Source organism: Crocodylus siamensis, chromosome 3 (genome assembly GCF_052110815.1).
Source record: "Crocodylus siamensis isolate JL-2025a chromosome 3, ASM5211081v1, whole genome shotgun sequence".
Classification (NCBI taxonomy): domain Eukaryota; kingdom Metazoa; phylum Chordata; order Crocodylia; family Crocodylidae; genus Crocodylus; species Crocodylus siamensis.
In genome coordinates this window covers 83,730,275-83,748,443 of record NC_143397.1, presented here as the reverse complement: position 1 = coordinate 83,748,443, position 18,169 = coordinate 83,730,275, and the positions used below count along the sequence as shown (strand labels likewise).

Genomic DNA, 18,169 nt, shown 5'->3' with positions numbered 1-18,169 from the left:
CCAGTGCTGCATTGCTAATGCAAGCCAAACTCTTAGGAAAAGTAATGGAAGCTTGGGGCCTCAATGAAACATCACAGGAATAGTAGTTGTATATAAAGCAGTAGGAAAGACGAACTCAAATGGTTACATTCCGACCAAAGGTTGTCCAGAGAGTTGGTGGATTCTTCCAGATGGCCTCCAAGAAAGAGGCAGGTATTGTAAGTGCTTGTTCCTCTGCTTCTCCCACAAACATTTCTACAACTTTTTCCATGCTCCCCAGTGTGCATGGGATATGCTCCCTGAGCTAGTTCTTTATAATGTCTCCTGAAGACCCACTTCTACTGTAATGTTTACAAGAAATCAGGCAAGTATCGGGTATCATAGGGATGGGGGATCTGGCATGACCAATAGGGTTCCCAACCCTTCAGGATTGCCCTGGTGTCTCCAGAAATTAGATATAAATCTCCAGGAGACTGCTGAGAATTACCCAAGAAAGAAATGATAGGGCTTTCATTAAAATAAATATGAAATGTTGAATCCAATTTATACAGTAGCCCAGTGGGTTTTTAAAATGTAGTAGTAATATGCACTTGCCTTCCTGACATAAAATGGATACATTTGTGTTGTGTGTCATGGGCATGTTGGTGTTCTAGAAACCTCCTGGAATAGATTCAAGCAGAGTTAGCAATCCTAATGACTGGTGTGTTTCTTTCCCTAAAGTACCTCCTCCCCTTTGTTTTTATTTACAATGGAGGTGCTACTAAGGTATCTTATTATGTTTCCAGATGTGTGTAGGTTTAGGCCTTGAAGCCCCACTCTGCATTTGTGCTGAAGCCTTGTCCCCATTTGGCTCAGCTGTTGATGCTGTTGATCAAAAGCAACAGGATGATGTTGCTATTTCATTCCCCTGTGCGCCACTGACTACAGAAACCAGTATGCCTTAACCACGTTAGTCCCATATGCTGCTAGGCATAGGGGGGACCAGTGACCTTATTTGCTTTACTTACTTGAGGCTATATTGCTAGATTGAAGTCTAGTTGTAATCAATGGTAAACACCCATGGACCTCCTTGGGGAAGGATCAGGACCTCATTGTACTGTGTTTCCAGTTAGACTCTCTAAAGTCATTGAGGCAACAACTGTGTTTGCTTCTGTTAGTATAATGCATGAAACAACAGGGTTCCAGTCCTCACTGAGGATTTGCTGCTGCTGTACTATAAAGACAAAGGCCAGTAATGGTACAATAATAGTAATAATAATAATTGAGAATGATAAGTAATAAATCAGTGCAGGGGGCAAAAACAGCAAGACTCAAATACAGTCTCAAAGATGAGCTGAGATTTCTGCTTCAGGGCATTGATTTCCAGCTCTGAACAGAAAAGTAAAAGAGTGCAGCAAATGTTTAGTTGACTGTGTTAATGTGTGAGTGATTATATGCAGTGCTAAGTCTTCTACTTTGCCTCCAGCATTGAGAACCTTATTGCTGATGCTGCTTTAGAATCAGGGGGTCATCAGGCTAGAATTGCTTTATCCTATTCACAGTGATTTTGTAATCTCACAGTACAGGATTATCTCTGAAATTCCAATCTTTCTTTGGTTAGTGACAAGTCCTATTCAAATTTTGAAATATGTCAGATAAAGTCAATCAGTCATTTATAGCTACTGCAAGATGTTAGAAAAAGCTGAATCTGCTTGGTATTCTAAGAAAAGTGATGGGGGCCATCATGGGTGGATCAAGGATTTTGAAAAATGGGGTGCACCTGGTGTAGCTCATAATCACATATAATATAGCTGATATTTTTCTCCAGTTAAAGAGAAACTAGATGCTTGCTAATAATATGCTAGGGGAATAGCCATCTACTAGTCAATTTAAGATCAAAGTAAAAACAAATGTAGCTATTGGAATGTGCATTGATTTGCTAGATTATATACAAAGTTAAAACACACACATAACAAGCTAGGCAAAATAGTTGAAATATATAACTTCATTAGTCCTGTAATCATTCTAATTAGATGTATGTCACTTATTCACAATCATAGAACAAACTTTAGGCTTCTTGAGGGTCTTGACAATGCCTCCAGTACTTCATTGTCAGTCATATCTACACCTGAATTATTATTACCATGCCTGGGTTAAGGTTTTTAGCTAGAGCTAAAAACAGTCTGCAAGAATGTGAAATGGAAGAGAGACATTACCAGGAATGGCTAACAGACAGTAAAATTGGAAAAGAAAGGATCATTTGAATAGTTGACCATTAAGATGATTCAAAAGGATAGAGTGTCATTCATACCTGTGGAGTAGAGAGAAATTAACAGGTATCAGACAGATGATAATGAGCCATGAAGTCAATTGACCATCTCAGAACTACTGGAATAGAAATGCCACTGCCCCTCCCAGGCAGTTAGTTTGACAGTTTGGGTGTAACAGGAATTAAAAGGGAGTACAACTGCACCACTGCACCCTCCTGGATCTGTCCTTGCTAGCAACATTTTAAAATACTTCATTGCAAAGTATTTGTTGCAAACAAACCTCTTTATAGAAATATCTTTCTATAGCACTGCAGATTCCATAACAATATAACACTTCTCATTCGGCATTGCTTTCCTCTTACAGTCTTCCCCAAATGTGTACTTATAATAGTTCTTTACAGTTATTTTAAATATCATAGGCCTAAAATGTTATACTCCATTACACCTGTATAATTGATTTCACTGAGGATGCTCCAGGTTTACACTGAAAGCTGAATTTAGGGAACTGTATCCTAGAAAGCAGTGACTCTGAAAAATACCTTGTCTCTGTGGACAAACAGCATAAACACAAGCTTCCAGTAAAATACTATGGCAAAAAAAGTAGTGATGTGATCTTTGGATATATAAAGGAGGGTACTGAATAGGAGCAATTTAACATTTTTCAATGAAGTGGGTGAGACTGAGTCTAGAATGTTGCCTTCAAGATCACATTTAAAGAAAAAAGTTGAAAAATGGGAGGGGCAAGTGCAGAAAAGAGCTACAAAAATGATTGGAGAGCCAGGGAAAAATTGCATTACACTAAGAGACTGTAAGAGCTTGATCTGTTTAGTTTATCAAGAAGAAGAATGAAAAGCATTTTGATTATAGTGTATGAGTACTTTACAGGACTCTTTAATCTATCAGAGAAAGGCAAAAAGAATAAATTGAAATTGAAGCCAGACAAAGTGGAAATTGAAAGGAGGCACCATTTTTTTTAAAACAATGAGCATGATTAGCCACTGAAACAGACTACCCAAGAAACTTGTATTCACTGTTTCTTGATATCTTTCAATCAAAATTGGATACTTCCTAGAAAACATTCTTTAACCATAGACAAATATTATGCTTAATACAGCGGGGACTGGATGAAATTCTTTAGTCAGGAGGTCAAACCAGGTGATCTAATGCAACCTTTAAGGCAGACATACTGCAACTTAAGTCCTGCCTCCTCCCCATATTGTACCATATTGATCTCTGCCACGCCAAAAGTATAGTCCATAGAGTTTGCATTGAGCTTGAACCTCTGCCCATGTAGAACAAAATGGGGGCAAGACACTGTTGCAAGATTGTGTCATTGCCAAGAGCCAGGTTATCCCTTTCTTAGCCCCACAACTACTGTAATTTTTATATGGTGGGCGAGGACCCAAAGCCTTGAATTTGGTGGTGGCTGCAGGGCCAGGGAAGGGTTAACTTGGCTTTTAGTGGTGAAACCTGCCACTTCCTCTCAAAGCAGCATCCTAGCTCCACTCTGCTCCATGTGGCTAGAGGCTCTAGTCTCATCCCCTCATTCATGTCCCTTCCCTACCTGCATTCCAGCACCTTTCTTTACTGAGTGCCTGGAGCTCACATGCCACACACAGCAGCTGCCTGTGCCACCAGTAACATAACTGGGGCAGGGGGAGAGAGAGAGTAGGGAGGAACCAGGGTAGCAGCTCTGGGTGCTGCTTTAAGGGGGCATGCAGGTTCTTATTATCAAGTTCTTACTTCTTGGTATATGAAATACCATATTTACAAGTCATATTCGTAAATCCCATAAAATAGGATTATATACAAAATATCCAGTTAAATTGCCATAAGGACTCTAATGTTCTTTTCTGTCAGTGAGAGTATTGAGGGCTTCAGATGAAAGCTGATCCCATGCACAGAGAATTCCACATTAATATAAATGGGAGCTCTTCATTTACGTACGCTTAATCTTTTATTTGTAATTGTCAGGGCCAATAGCTTCCCACTGCTGCCTGTTTTGAATGATTTTCTATGGGTGGTTTATCCAGTCCAACTTTTGTATTTTATCTTGAAATTTCCCTTGAATATCTCAGTTCACTTTAGCTGTTCTGTTCTTGTTGCCGTGGTGGAATGAAATCTTTTAAATAAATTAAGATAAGATATTAAAGATACCAATGGCAGTCAAGTACCTAACTCATTCAAAGTCAATGGGATTTAGGAACCTCACTGCCATTTGAGCCTTTGAAAAACTCTCCCTAGATAATTGACCTAATTCTTTATATATGCTCCACTGCTGTCTCCTCCCACAGGAGTCAGTGGTTTATGTTTGGAACCTGAGCTTCCCAAATGGATTTTTCCTTAGCAAACTTTTCTGTGTCATCATGACATCTGACATGTATTTGATGTGCTTATATTGTTCTTACAGTTAAACTTTGCCCATTTAGTCACATTTACTGCCATTATTTATTTAGTATTCAATTTTGCTTTAGAAGGTAACTGGGATAGACTTTGCAGTCTTATTTTGTGCAGATCTGTTTAGCTGCAATCAACATATTGGGGGGCTTTGGCATTTGGGATGCTATATTTTGCATTTTTCAAATTGGTATGGAACAAGGTATTTACTCAATGGCTAATTTGTGTAAGAGTATTTAGCAGCAGCTGTCTATGTCCTGTAAAGCAGTATTTGACTGTTTTTATTTATTTTACTTTACATTGCTTGTGATGTCCTCATAAAAAAAAACCTGACAATAAAATCACTTCACACGTGGGGTAAACATGGATGTTTTTCTGTGTTAAATGAAGATGAAACAAAGTTAAAATGGCTGATTTTGTACAACATTTATCCTTCTGTAGTGACATAACAAGACACAGGATGAGAACCCAAAGCTATTATATTGAATTGTAGTTTTGCTAGTGAGGTCAGCAGGGCCCAAATTTCACCTATGCTTTCAACCTAACAGTAGTTACTGGATACAACGAGAATTTTAAAAGTAATGAATGGTCAGTGGATCTGAACTTCTTTTCTCATCCAGGAAGGAAATAATACAATGATACTGATGAGGAATCAGGAGAGACTTCCTGAGAAGAGGAATGGTTGTTGGATGATCAGAGTTATATTATGGAAGACGGAAGCAGCACATGACATTTTCAGGCCTCACTCTAATGCAAAATGCAGCAGCTGCTTGCAGTCTTGGGAACCTAAATGTGGTGGGGAATATCATCCTTTATTATTTACTATTTTTTAAAGTTACAAATAACCAGAGCTTCTAGACATATCCAAGATCCATGAACTTAAAAATATTTCTGGATGGCCTCTTCCAGTCTGCCTAGTAATTCTCAGTGTGGTCCAAATCCTATATTACTGACTTCCACTCTAATTTTCAAGAAAACCATTGAGAAAATGTTTCTTGAGATGTCTACTTCCTAGAACCATTTGGAATCGTCTTCCTCATTAACACAATGGAGATGCTGCCCTGATCTCTGCCTGCAGATGGACAACACTAATGACAGATCTGTATGATGGCAATCTAATAGATCTCTTCCCCTGAGAAGGAAACTACATACAGATGTAATGAGCGTTTTGAACTATTTTTATTTAAAAAAAAATCTTAAGTCATCCCTGTGTATCCCTATGGTACCCTGAAGGCTACATTCCAACTGTAATTGAAGACTTCTGCTAGTACCCAGATCTGTTTACTCAACCAGTTATTGCCCAGTTTAAAGTAACTGTGAGCTGGAACTTGAGCTATTAATAAAATGCCAGGAAAGCAGAACAGTTATATCCAACAAGATGTGCATTCCTGTTCTGTCGGTACATACCTTAGGCATGTTATGAGCTCACAACACCTAAGCCATTCACCTACAGCCCAGGAATGTGCACCCCATTCTAGTAAGGCACCTAATTTTCATTCAAAATATACTCCCTGTTTGTGGAATTTGGACCATTCTCCACAACAGTTATTCATATTTAGTATTTATTTTGTGGTAAATACCTAATGATATGACTAGAGAGAAGCATAAGCCAGCAGATGCAGATTTGCATCTGGTATGGGGAGGGCTATTGGTTTGCACCTGTCTCTGGTTATAAACTATATTTCAGCCGTTGTTCAGAGAAAATAACAGTGCAGGGAAGGGAATGAAAATAAAAGGCCAGATCCTTAACTGATATAGATGCACTCCACTGATTTTAATGGAGACGCATTGAAACATAGCACTTGGGGATCTGGACCTACCCCTACCACCATCATCACTGCACACACATCACTCCAAACCTATCATGAACAACACCAGTATGTGTTAAAGCCGCTCTTCCAGATAGCTGTAGGGTTCTGAGACCGCTGGTAGACTGATAGAAAGAGGAAAGTTTGGTATGATGCACTGACAGGATGGATGAGAAAGGGACCACCCACAGCCTGTTGTCCAGCAAGTAGCCCTGGAGGCTTTAAATTGTAGCCATCAAAAGTACTTGTTAAGCAGAAAATATGTACTTCATTATCTGCTAATCACGCATACCCTGTGATTTTGTAAACTGACATGTCTGTGTGGAAGTAAGGAGCACCACCTCCACAGCCACAGCACTGCTTTCCCAGCAGCCTCAGAAGCAGTTTGGTAGAAGCCCAACATACTTTGTGCAGTTACTGTGACTGCCCTGCTGCACTTTCAGTAGCTGCCTTACTGGTTGGCTGCTACATTGCATGGATGGAAAGAAAGAATAGCTCTGGCTGTCCCACTGATCCTCCCCTAACAGACTGAGAGAAGCAGGAGGGGGAGAAGGAGGAGAGGGGAAGGGTTGTACTTATTGTACTGTTTGAAGGCACATATACACGAGATATTTACTGTGCAGTTGACTAATTAGTTGCGCGATAAATATCATGTATGTACATGTGCACCCCTATCAGGCTGGAGTAAACTAATGAACTCCGCAGCAGGATAGTACTTGTGTAAGTACTATCCTGTACTTGTATAAGTACTATCCTGCTGTGGAGGAAAAAAACTGTAGCAACACATATGTAGACACTGCCCCAGCTGCCTGGGGCATAAGGGTGCTTCAGTGCAGGGCCTGCCTGCCGACTAGCCCTGCAGTTAAATACTGTCATGCTCTGGTCAGCCCCTCCACAGCACACTGAGCCAAAGGAAGCAACCTTGTGTTGGCAGGCAGACCCCCTCAGGCCTCCTGCCATCCAGAGCTGCTCCAACCCAGCTCAACATGCTATGGTCCCGGGAGGAATAAACTTTGGTGCTTGTGGCAGCAGGAAAGCACTGGAGTTTATTGCATCACATTAATATTCATGTGTAGACACACACTGAATGTGGGGATTTGATGCCCTCATCTCCACAGGATACCATTGCACAGGAGAAATAAAGAGTAGATGGTCAAATTTAAGAACAATTTATGGCCCCAGGATTCTCTGCTTCTGTATAGGTAAGAGCAGCCTGGGGACTGTTCTCACTTGCAGCAGTTGGCTGTGGTACCCCCCAAACCAGCTGATGATAGAGCGCAACATGCATTAATCCCATCTGTTCATAACCCATCCTCTAGAACCTGTCAAAAGGGAAGTCTAGGAGCCAAACATGCTGGCACCGCATCAACCATGGACCCTGCCCATGCTTAGGGACTCCATAGGTAGGGACCTGTGAGTGGCTTCTGCACTACAAATGCAATGGAAAATGCCAGGAAATCTACTCAAAAATATTTATTGGGAACTCTTGGCCACTTTGAAAAAATATAAGACTGGACACAACTGACTTGTGGGAACCCAGCAGTGCGGAAGGCAGGAACAACCATGAATATCCCAGTGTTTCTTGCTGTTCATCTACCTTCATTACGAAGTCAGGATAGCTGTGGCTCCATACTGTGCTCTGCTGAGGGTTGCAGCTAGTGTCACTGACCCATTTCTAGCCTGTTCTCTCCTCCCTTTGCCTCTTACTGAGTTACATCTGACACTTACGGAGACAGCCCTCACCAGACTGCTTTCTCCCCTGGCAGATTTATCACAATGGTGCAAACATAGTCTTGGTGTTTTCCACTTGGTTATTGAAACACAAATGCAGCATGTGTTTGCAGCATATGGAGGTCAGCATTGGCATCTGCACAGAGTGACTTGCATGTGGAATGTCTCCCATTTTCCTTATAATGTTCCCCTTTCCCCTCACATTGGTGAGTAACAAGGAAGATGTGGAGTTTCCAAAGTGTTAAGGAGAGTTTGTTTTCTTACTCCCTATGATTACAGACACTAGCTGTTTTCTCATTTTGTGATGAGTTGCATGATAGGCTTGGTCCGTAAACTTGATTTATCTAAAACTCCCTATCATTTTCTTATGCAGGAATTTAACACTGTGCAATTGCATATGTGCTGAAAATATATTTAAACATTCTTAGGTGAGATTCACCTTTTGTGCAGAAGCCTGTCTAACAGGGCTGTGCGAAGCTTCAGTCCCAGATTCGATTTGGTGGAGATTTGACCTGATTTGGTGGCTGAATCTCCGAATCCGAATTGAATTAGGAGACCCTTTAATCTCTCCAAATTGAATTGGACCCTCCAAAGCATTCAGACATAGACACAGCTTTAAATATTATTTCTACATAATTCAACATACCAGGCAGCTTATGGATTCTGGGGTGGATGGAATGTCCCACAGGAGCGCAGGGGGGCTCCCTAGTATGCTCAACAGCAGACCTGAAAGTGATCCAGAAGCACTTCCAGTCCACTTCCGGGTCTGCCGAGGAGCACGCGGGGGGGCGTTCCTGTGCCCACCCCTGGCTCGGCAACTGCTCCCCTGCAGCCAATTGCTGAGCTGGGGGTGGCTACACGGGGGCCCCCAGCACACTCGGTGGCAGACCTGGAAGTGGGCCAGAAGTACTTCTGGCCCACTTCCAGGTTCATCGCTGAGCACATTAGGGGCCCCCCACATGTTCCTGTAGGATGCTCCATCTGCTCCACCATTGCAGTATTCATGAGTCACACTTGGTACCTTGAGGTATGTAGAAAAAACATTTAATGCTGTGTCTATGGCCGAATCACTGATTCTCTGAATCAGCATCAGATCTTCAGATTCAGCTGAATCAAATCGGGAACAGTGATCTGAATCAACTAATCGAATCACTGTCCCCAGTTTGGGCCGAATCCAAATCAAATACAGCCCATTTCTTACACCCCTAATGTCTAAGGCCTGTGTACCACTGTAGGCCCTATTTATTTTTTGTGTCTCAGGATTTCACTTGGGCATAGGCTTTGTCTTGGTTGCCTGAGCAGGGATGAATTTCAAATGTTTGTAAAAGCAAAAAGTACACTTAATAAGCCAACTTCACCAGTAGCAACACAAAGCAGTTGTAAACCCAGTGTAATTGGCTTGTTAAACCAGGCCTACAGCTGCTCTCTGTACCTAGGACATACACCAGTAAATTTGATCAAGTATTTTAAAATATGAAATTCTTTACTTGACATAAGAATTAAAAGAATGGAGTAAAATCGGAGTAAAAAAAGCTTATGGGCATTATGATTTGGTCTGTTGGAACCAGCCATCAGGTTGGGGAGCATCGGGTTAGAGAGCTTCTGGAGGGGCTGGACGTGTTCAGGTCAGAGGGTCCAGATGCTTTCCACCCCAGGGTGTTGAGGGAGCTAGCTGGGGTTATTGCAGGGCCCTTGGCATGGTTCTACAAGTGCTCGTGGTGCTTGGGCCAGGTGCCAGATGACTGGAAGATAGCTAACGTGGTCCCCATCTTCAAAAAAGGGAAGAGGGAGGACCTGGGCAACTATAGGCCTGTCAGTCTTACCTCAATCCTTGGGAAACTCTTTGAGAAGATCCTCAAGGAGCACATCTGTGATGGGCCGGCTTCAGGGATGATGCTCAAGGGCAACCAGCACGGTTTCATTAGGGGCAGGTCTTGTCAGACCAACCTGATTGCCTTTTATGATCAGGTCACAAAGGCAATGGATGCAGGTGTTGCCGTGGATGTAGTCTTTCTAGATTTCAGCACGGCCTTTGACACCGTCTCCCACCCCATCCTCATTAAAAAATTAGGTGACTGTGGCATTGATGCCTACACAGTCAGATGGATTGCAGATTGGCTCAAGGGTCGTACTCAGAGAGTGGTGGTGGATGGGTCATATTTGACCTGGGGGGAAGTGGGCAGCGGAGTCCCCCAGGGCTCGGTCCTGGGGCCTGCGCTGTTCAATTTCTTCATCAGCGATTTGGATGACAGGGTGAAATGCAACCTGTTTAAATTCACTGATGATACCAAAATTTGGGGTGAGGTGAGCATGCTAGTAGGGAGGGAAAGACTGCAACAAGACCTGGATAGGTTACAGGAGTGAACTGACATAAGTTGCGTTTCAATACTGACAAGTGCAGGGTTCTGCACTTAGGCAGTAGAAACCAGCAGCACACTTATAGAATGGGAAACTCCCTTCTTGAGAGCACGGAGGCAGAAAGGGATCTTGGAGTCATTATTGACTCCAAGATGAACATGGGCTGACAATGCGAGGTTACGGTTGGCAGGGCTAACTGCACCTTGTCGTGCATCCACAGGTGCATCTCAAGTACAGCCAGGGAGGTGAAACTCCCTCTTTATGCGACGCTGGTCAGGCCACATCTGGAGGACTGCATCCAGTTCCGTGCGCCCCATTTCAGGAGAGATGTGGACAACATTGAAAGGGTCCAGAGGAGGGCCACACGCATGATCCGGGGACTACAGGGCAGACCCTACATTGAAAGACTGTGGGACCTAAACCTGTTCAGCCTTCACAAGAGAAGGCTGAGGGGGGACCTGGTGGTCTATAGGGGGACCAGAAGGGTTTAGGGGAGACACTTTTTCCCCTAGCGCCCCCTGGCATGACAAAGAACAATGGACACAAAGTATTAGAGAGTAGATTTAGATTAAACATCCACAAGAACTACTTCACAGTTAGGGCGGCTAGGAGCTGGAACCAACTTCCTAGGGAAGTGGTGCTGGCTCCTTCCCTGGGGATCTTTAAGAAGAGAATTGATGACTACCTGGCTGGACTCATTTGAGTCCAGTCTTTTTCTCCTGCCCAAGCGGGGGGTCGGTCTTGAAGATCTACAAGGTCCCTTCCGACCCTACTTCTGTGATTCTATGAGTCTATGATTCCATGAACTCTATCAACAATACTAACTAAAACCTTGGTTCATCTTGGATATTTTTCCATTTTACCTCAGAGCAATACTGTAAATCATATTTGCGAGAATGAAATATCTACCTTATCCCAGTTGTAGCATGAAACAGACATAGTAAGTGGCAGTTTAATTTAAGATGAACAAACGATAAGTAGAGAGCCAGAAAGTATATTGGATTTAATTAAAAGGGGGCATACTTTATCTTCTAGGATTATATGAATGTTTTTTTCTTACCTCTCCCTCCTCGTAATATTTTCTTTGGAGTTGAATGAGAGGGATCAGCTGCTGTTGAGAAAAAAATGGATGTGGCATGAAAGAGACTTCATTTGCTTTTGGCATCTTCCTCCCTCTCCCCCCCCCAATTTTTTTAAAGAAATATTCATGCTCATGTTCTGCAGAAATTATCCAAACAAGATAATAAATAACCTCTCCTGCAATGACTGCCAGGGTCTCAGTCTCTTGTCTTGTAAAGCACATAAACTGTGTTTTAAATATAAGTATATTAACACACTCTTCTTGCAGTGATTTGTAATGACCTCTGCTATGTGTGGCCTGATCTTTTTCCCACTGTAAGCATGATACTGGAGAGGCAAACCTTTTCACTCCATGCTAAACTTATGCATCTGGGCACCATTCCCTTGCCTCCCCAAAATTCATTTCTAACATCCATTTATGTTTATTTTACAGTTGTTCAACACATCAAGAGACACAATATTGTTCTAAAAAGAGAGCTTGGAGAAGGAGCTTTTGGAAAAGTCTTCCTGGCTGAATGCTATAATCTCTGTCCTGAACAGGACAAGATATTGGTGGCAGTGAAGGTAAAGAGTCTACAGTTTCCATTATTAATTCATGGTTGCAACGAATGCTATTTTATTTGTAAAAGATCATGTTTGCTTATTCAGTAGCCCCAGCATGATGCCTGTGATATATGTGCAAGGGTTCACAAGGCTAATGGAATGTCAAGAGAACATGATATTTGATCTTGCTGTAGCGTATAAAATGAGAACCGAGTTTCATAAAGAAAAGAGGAAAATTAACAGTGTCACAAAAGGGACACATTTTTTTATGATCGATCTGAAATATGGTGATTGAAAATGCGTAGCTAAATATGTTATTAAAAATATATGTGGTACCATATTTGTATGTCTAAAAAATCTATCACTAGCCACATGATTAAGGTGCACAAGTAATTTCTAGTCAAAGAAGAATTATTTCAAAAACATTCATGTGATTCTTAGTCAACTGCTGAAACTGTATGTGAGCGGTCCAAATCACTGCTGTGGCTGCCAAAATATTACAATGCTACTTGCAGACGTAACACTTGAATAGAATTGTTGTGTGCTGTTAAGCAGCTGCCATATTGAAATCCATGTGCCGCTGGATTTCAGGACAAGGGATTCTTCATGGCATTATATCCCCTTCCCCCAGAGAAAAACCTACGGGAGGAGGAAAATTAAGTGAACACATCAGTAACTTTTAAGTTTCTGATTTCAGTGATGATCTCCCCTAATAGGAGAGGGGAGGTTTGTCAGCATCATAGAATGGGCCAAACTGCATGGATCATTGGGATCCACTGATAAATAAAGTAATATACTAAGATCTTACGGCTCCCATACAGGAGTTGTAATCTGCTGGTCTGTATAACAAGCGCATTTCTCTCTAAGGCTAGGGACAGACATTACACATAAACCAGGTTAAGTGATCAGAAACTGGTTTAAACCTGTAACAGAACAGAAGTTTAGTGCATATAAACCAGTATGAAAATGGCTGAAACCAGTTTGAGATAAACCTGGTTGAATGTAGTATCCGACTTAAGAATTTGGGTCAAACCAGTTTATGCAATGTCTGTCCCAGACCCCTTGCTGGTTTAAGATAAACCAAGCTCCCCCAGCATCCCAGCAAATTTTTCTGGGCTGGTCGGGGCTCTCCGCTCCACAGCAGGGCTGGCCCCTCCCCTCTGCTCCCTGGCTGTAGCTCCTGCACAGACTGTGGGCTGCTTCCCTTCACCACTCCCTGCTAAGCAGGAATTCCCCCCTCCCCTCTGCCTTGATGAGAGTTTCTGTGTATTAGCTATCATACCACATGTTGGCTATGATATGTGCTGAGTCAACAGGCAGAATCAACAAGTAGCTGGTAATGTCCCTCTGTTTTCTTAATGAGGTGATACACTCTTTTATCAATTCCCTGCTGGGCTAATCAGAGCATTTTGCTGGAGCATGGCCACACCTCTGTTCTCCCCCCCCCCCCCCGCTCAGTACTGTGGAGAGGAAGGGAGGCCTGCTCTAGTGCCCCCTGGCTTCTAGCCTGAGCCATTACAACATGTGCCTGCCTGTCTGGGATGTCTGTGCAATTACAAAGTGATGTAGCCTAGCTAGGTTAGACTAGCCTGCAAAGATTGAATCAATTCAGGCTTTTTGAATGTCTGTCCCTAGCTTAAGAAGGGAAGCCACTTCAGATGCTGCTTAAATTCTGCATTTCCACTCCCTCTCTTTAATGCTGCCTGTCACTGCAGCTCATGGTAAAGAATACTTAAGACTGTGAGGGAAAGCTTTCTCCATAGATTAAGACAACAGTTTTGTCACTTTATAGCATCACTGCTAATACAGGGTTTTTTGAAAACTGATGCTTGGCATGGTCCTTTATAAGCATCTGATTAATAGCCAAGGAAGGACAATAAATTCTTATTTTCATAGCATAAACTAACACCTGAGTGGATAAGAAAGAACTTCTTTGAATAGATTATTCTCTACATGCCCATTTTGGAATTCTAACACCTTTCCTGTGAAATATCTTTTACTGGATATTGTCAATCAGGGAACACTGTGCTAAGCAGGCTAATATTTTGATCAAATATGGCAGTCCCTGTGTCCCTATTAAAATGAGCTCTTTCCCTCCTTACAAATTAGAAAATGCAGTCCTGCTCGCATTAACATCAAAGGTGAAAATACCTATTAACTGCACTGGAAGCAAGATTGTGTAGCCAATGAAATTGGCTAAGCTAGGTTCCCTGATTGATAGCAATATTCCTAGCATTCAGAGAGGTGAATAATTTAGAGGAATGAGTCCATCTCAGGAGGATTTAGGAAGCAAAGAAGCTGAGCAAGCTGGCCCAGGGGTGAGCATCTTCTCACCTGTGTGGAATTATTGTCAGATCTTCTTTTCATTTGTTGGAGGCCTGTCTGGATCTTTGACATGCCTTCTGCTGGTTGCCTGGCAACCATAACAGTATTGTGCATGCATGTTAAGAAATCGGTGTAATTTCACTGTATAGAAGGAATTGAGTCTGACTCAAAATGTAGCATTTCTTTTTTGAAAGACAAATATTTTACATATTTACATTGCTAATGAAAATTGTATAGAAGACAAGCAATTCAGAAAAAATCTAGGTGTCCATAAAATCAGGCATAATGCACACAAACTGTGTTTCCTATATTTGAAAAAATCACAACCAAGCAATTAGGTTTATTTTGGGTGGTGCCAGGCCTACTAAAACTACCATATTTTCTCATATACAACACACATGTAAGAGACAGCTGATAGAAATTGCAGTACATATTATATGCAGGAAATATGGTGAGAGCAGTTAATGGGCAAAATCAAAAGTAAAATCTGTGTGGGACTCACAGGGAGCAGAACAGTGATCAGTCATGGCTCCTTGCCTGCTGCTACTCAGAGCCCTGCTACACATACGAATAAAACTGAATAGAAACCAGCTATAGAGTTGTTACACATTTTCAGACACTAACTTTATGACTGGTATAGCTGGATAGTCATTCTGGTCATGTGCTTATTACTTTACATGTGTGGCTGGTGTAAATTTATTGTGCAATTAACCAGATAATTACTTTGCACTTGTGGCCAGTCTTACTTTGGATATGTGACTGGTCTAAATTTATTACATTATTAAACAGTTAAGTGCATAATATATGTAACATGTAGCAGGGACCTCAGTTATTTACTACAAGGAAAACTCTTTTTTAATTCATTCTGCCTCTCAAAGTCAAGATGCATACTTTATTCTGGGGTGTGTTGTATGTGAGTAAGTATGGTATTTTTGTGGGGCCAAATCATGTTCCCCAAAAGGTTTACATGAGATTTAAGTGGTGCTTAGGACTTCAGGGGCAAAAGCAAATGTGCATGACATTTTCACCCGAAGTGAGTTAATGGGTCCCTTGCTGCAGGGCAAATTTCAATTAGTATTTGGAGTCACGTTCCCCTGCAGGCTATGTTGCTGCTACACAGAAGCTACCACAGACTTTAAGTTACAGTAGGCTTCATAATCATTGCCCTGGAATTGAGGCCTTGGGCACAGTCTTGAATTCATCTGAATGTGCCTGAGTCAGGTGGAAGACATTTCTGTAGTATACGAGTCTGTGTCTGTGTCCTGGTCCTACATCCATAGCAGTGGAACACAGCTTGCCTCATTTTGTGGATTTTTGGTCCATTTAGAGAAATTCTGACCATTCAGTGTTCACAAGCACAACATTTTCAAATGAAAATTGGGAGTTTTCATGCAATCAGATCTTTTCAGCTCAGAGAGATGTTTAAGCTGTATCATATTTTTCCTTAAATTCAGTACTTTGCTAGGAATAGGAAAGGAAGGAGAACACTATTAATAAGGAAAATAAGGATCCGGTGAAAGTCCAATGCACTGTGAAGGACATGCATCTTTAGAGGTGCATTATTAACTCTATTAATTTTGATAGTGAAAGCCCAAATCCTTCTGTCCTCATTCAAAAGGTAAATCCTCTCTTCCTTGTTTTGCTGGGCAGATGTTACAGCAATGCAGGATGGAGTTGGAAATCAAGAGCTCTTGCAGTTGGTTCTGTTCTCCCCGTGTACCATGGAGTACAGAACTATGGGCAGTTTCCAAGCTCCTGGGTGATTGGGGCTTAAGTTGTGCTAAAGGAGAGGAAAAGATGTGGTCAGTGCTCCAATAACTCCTATCTGTAACGAGACTGGGCACAATGAACCGAGGGAGGGAGGGTTCTGTAATAGCCACTAATCTGCCCAAGGGGAAGATTCCTGCTCCTCCAGTTACCACGGACCATCTCTGCAAGAAGCCCATATTCTCGGAATACATTCAGGGATAAGACAGTTGTCTTAGTTCTTACTGAGACCAACCAAACAAAACTGCTACTGACTTTGATAGGAATTTTGTTTTCAGGGATTTGGCCTGTTTGTCAGTAATGACAATTAATACATCTTTATTTCCTTTTCTGTGAGACACTTTTGTCCTGTGCCCCCACCCCTTCACTGTGACAGCAAGCCTACAGTGCCATTTCTATGTAAAATGTGCTTTCTTATTACCTAAGCTACATGGAGAAACCCAATGAAATTGGGCATAAGACTTCTGGAAGACCACTGCTTAGTAGAAACTCTCAGGTTTCAACAATTTACCCAATGAAGGTTTTAGGCCATTATTCACTGTATTGTGTTTGACAGAAAAATTGCCATAGCAACTGCTTTACCATATGATAGTTTTGCTGTTTCTCTGCAAGAAAAAACACTTTCTGCAATATACAATATGTCATCTTCCCAGAGCAAAGCTGTCAGCAGTTTTGCAGACTTTCTGGGGAAAGTTATTTGTTGAGAGAGAGAACATACATCCCACCCAATTTCAATTTTAAAGTTATTCTCACATTTGCTTCCTTTTAAAAGCTATTTTTACAATGAACTATTTTTACAGAACTGTTATAGGTAAAAATTAGTCAAATAGTTAGAAGCCAAGGAAACCAACTTTGAACACAGTTGCCTCTTTCATTCTATGACGGAATGTAGACTAGACTTTGACTGTGTTTCTAGACAGTTGGTCCCCTAACATGGTTGTTTTTGGACATAGTTGGATAGAGCCTAAGCTTATCTTGATACAAGGGAATGTAAAGACTAGCTCAGCTACTAAACACCATATTACACCATATTGTTATTAGTGCAGTAATAGAAGAACATGTCAAGGGCCCATGGAATCTGAAGACTGTGGAGTCCATGTGGAAAGGAGTACCCAACTTTGTAGTGTATTAAAGTTGCTCTCCAGTTGTCCCTATTCCATGTACCCTCTGCATCTGGTCCTGATTATGATAGTTGTTTGCTTCTGGAGACATAGATTAAATATTCACAAATGAAATATGTTCAGTCTTTGGTGGTTATATTTAAGTCCTCATTCATGCAAGCATTTCACATAATATTAGAAAAGGTGGACATAATTGTCAGTCTCTGTTACTGAAGAAAAGCCCTGAACAAAAACAGTGACATTAACAGAGCTCTTGGAAGAAAGAAACTTGCATAGGATCACCCCGCCTATTAGTCTGTTACTTCCTTTACTCCCTACTTTCCTTATGAACACTAACAATAGCATGGCAAAATGTTCAGTAAACCTTCCCTTTTTTTATTGCAAGCAGTTACTGTATTTGTGCCACATCCTCTTTCTCATTGATTCTAACTGCAATGTAGAACATGGCCACCAGGTTCTAGGAATGTTATATATTTTTTGCACAGGTCAACCAATTGTAATTATGTTGCATTTTTAACAATATGATATAAACAACTAATCCTTATTTACTTTATGTGAGATTTAACCTCTCATGGCAAATAATTCATTTTCTTATAAACAGCAATGTGGGGAAGGAACATCTCCATGCCCAAAGTGCCAAGTCTTCCTTTTAATCCAGTTTTGACATACTTCCCGTTAAAGAAAAGCATGCAAAATCTAAAAATGCAAAAGAAAAGGAGATTTTAAAAGATAAGTCTCATACCCTGTCAGCATCCTGCCTCTGTCCTTTGTTTCTATATTGTCTGAACTTCAAAGAGTTATGCATGTGCTT

The 18,169-nt window shown here is 41.5% G+C and overlaps 1 protein-coding gene across 4 annotated transcripts in view; it reads left to right on the top strand.

Moving 5' to 3' along the window:
- The window catches only part of NTRK2 (neurotrophic receptor tyrosine kinase 2), a 324,818-nt gene that overhangs the window by 226,484 nt on the left and 80,165 nt on the right, over window positions 1-18,169 (top strand). For all 4 annotated transcript variants that reach the window (XR_016441261.1, XM_090038645.1, XM_090038644.1 and 1 more), the window contains one exon: window positions 12,036-12,166. Coding sequence is in view for 3 of the 4 variants with exons in the window: in XM_090038645.1 (XP_089894771.1) it covers window positions 12,036-12,166 (131 nt within the window). In the remaining variant the exon portion in view is untranslated. The remainder of the gene's footprint in view (window positions 1-12,035; window positions 12,167-18,169) is intronic.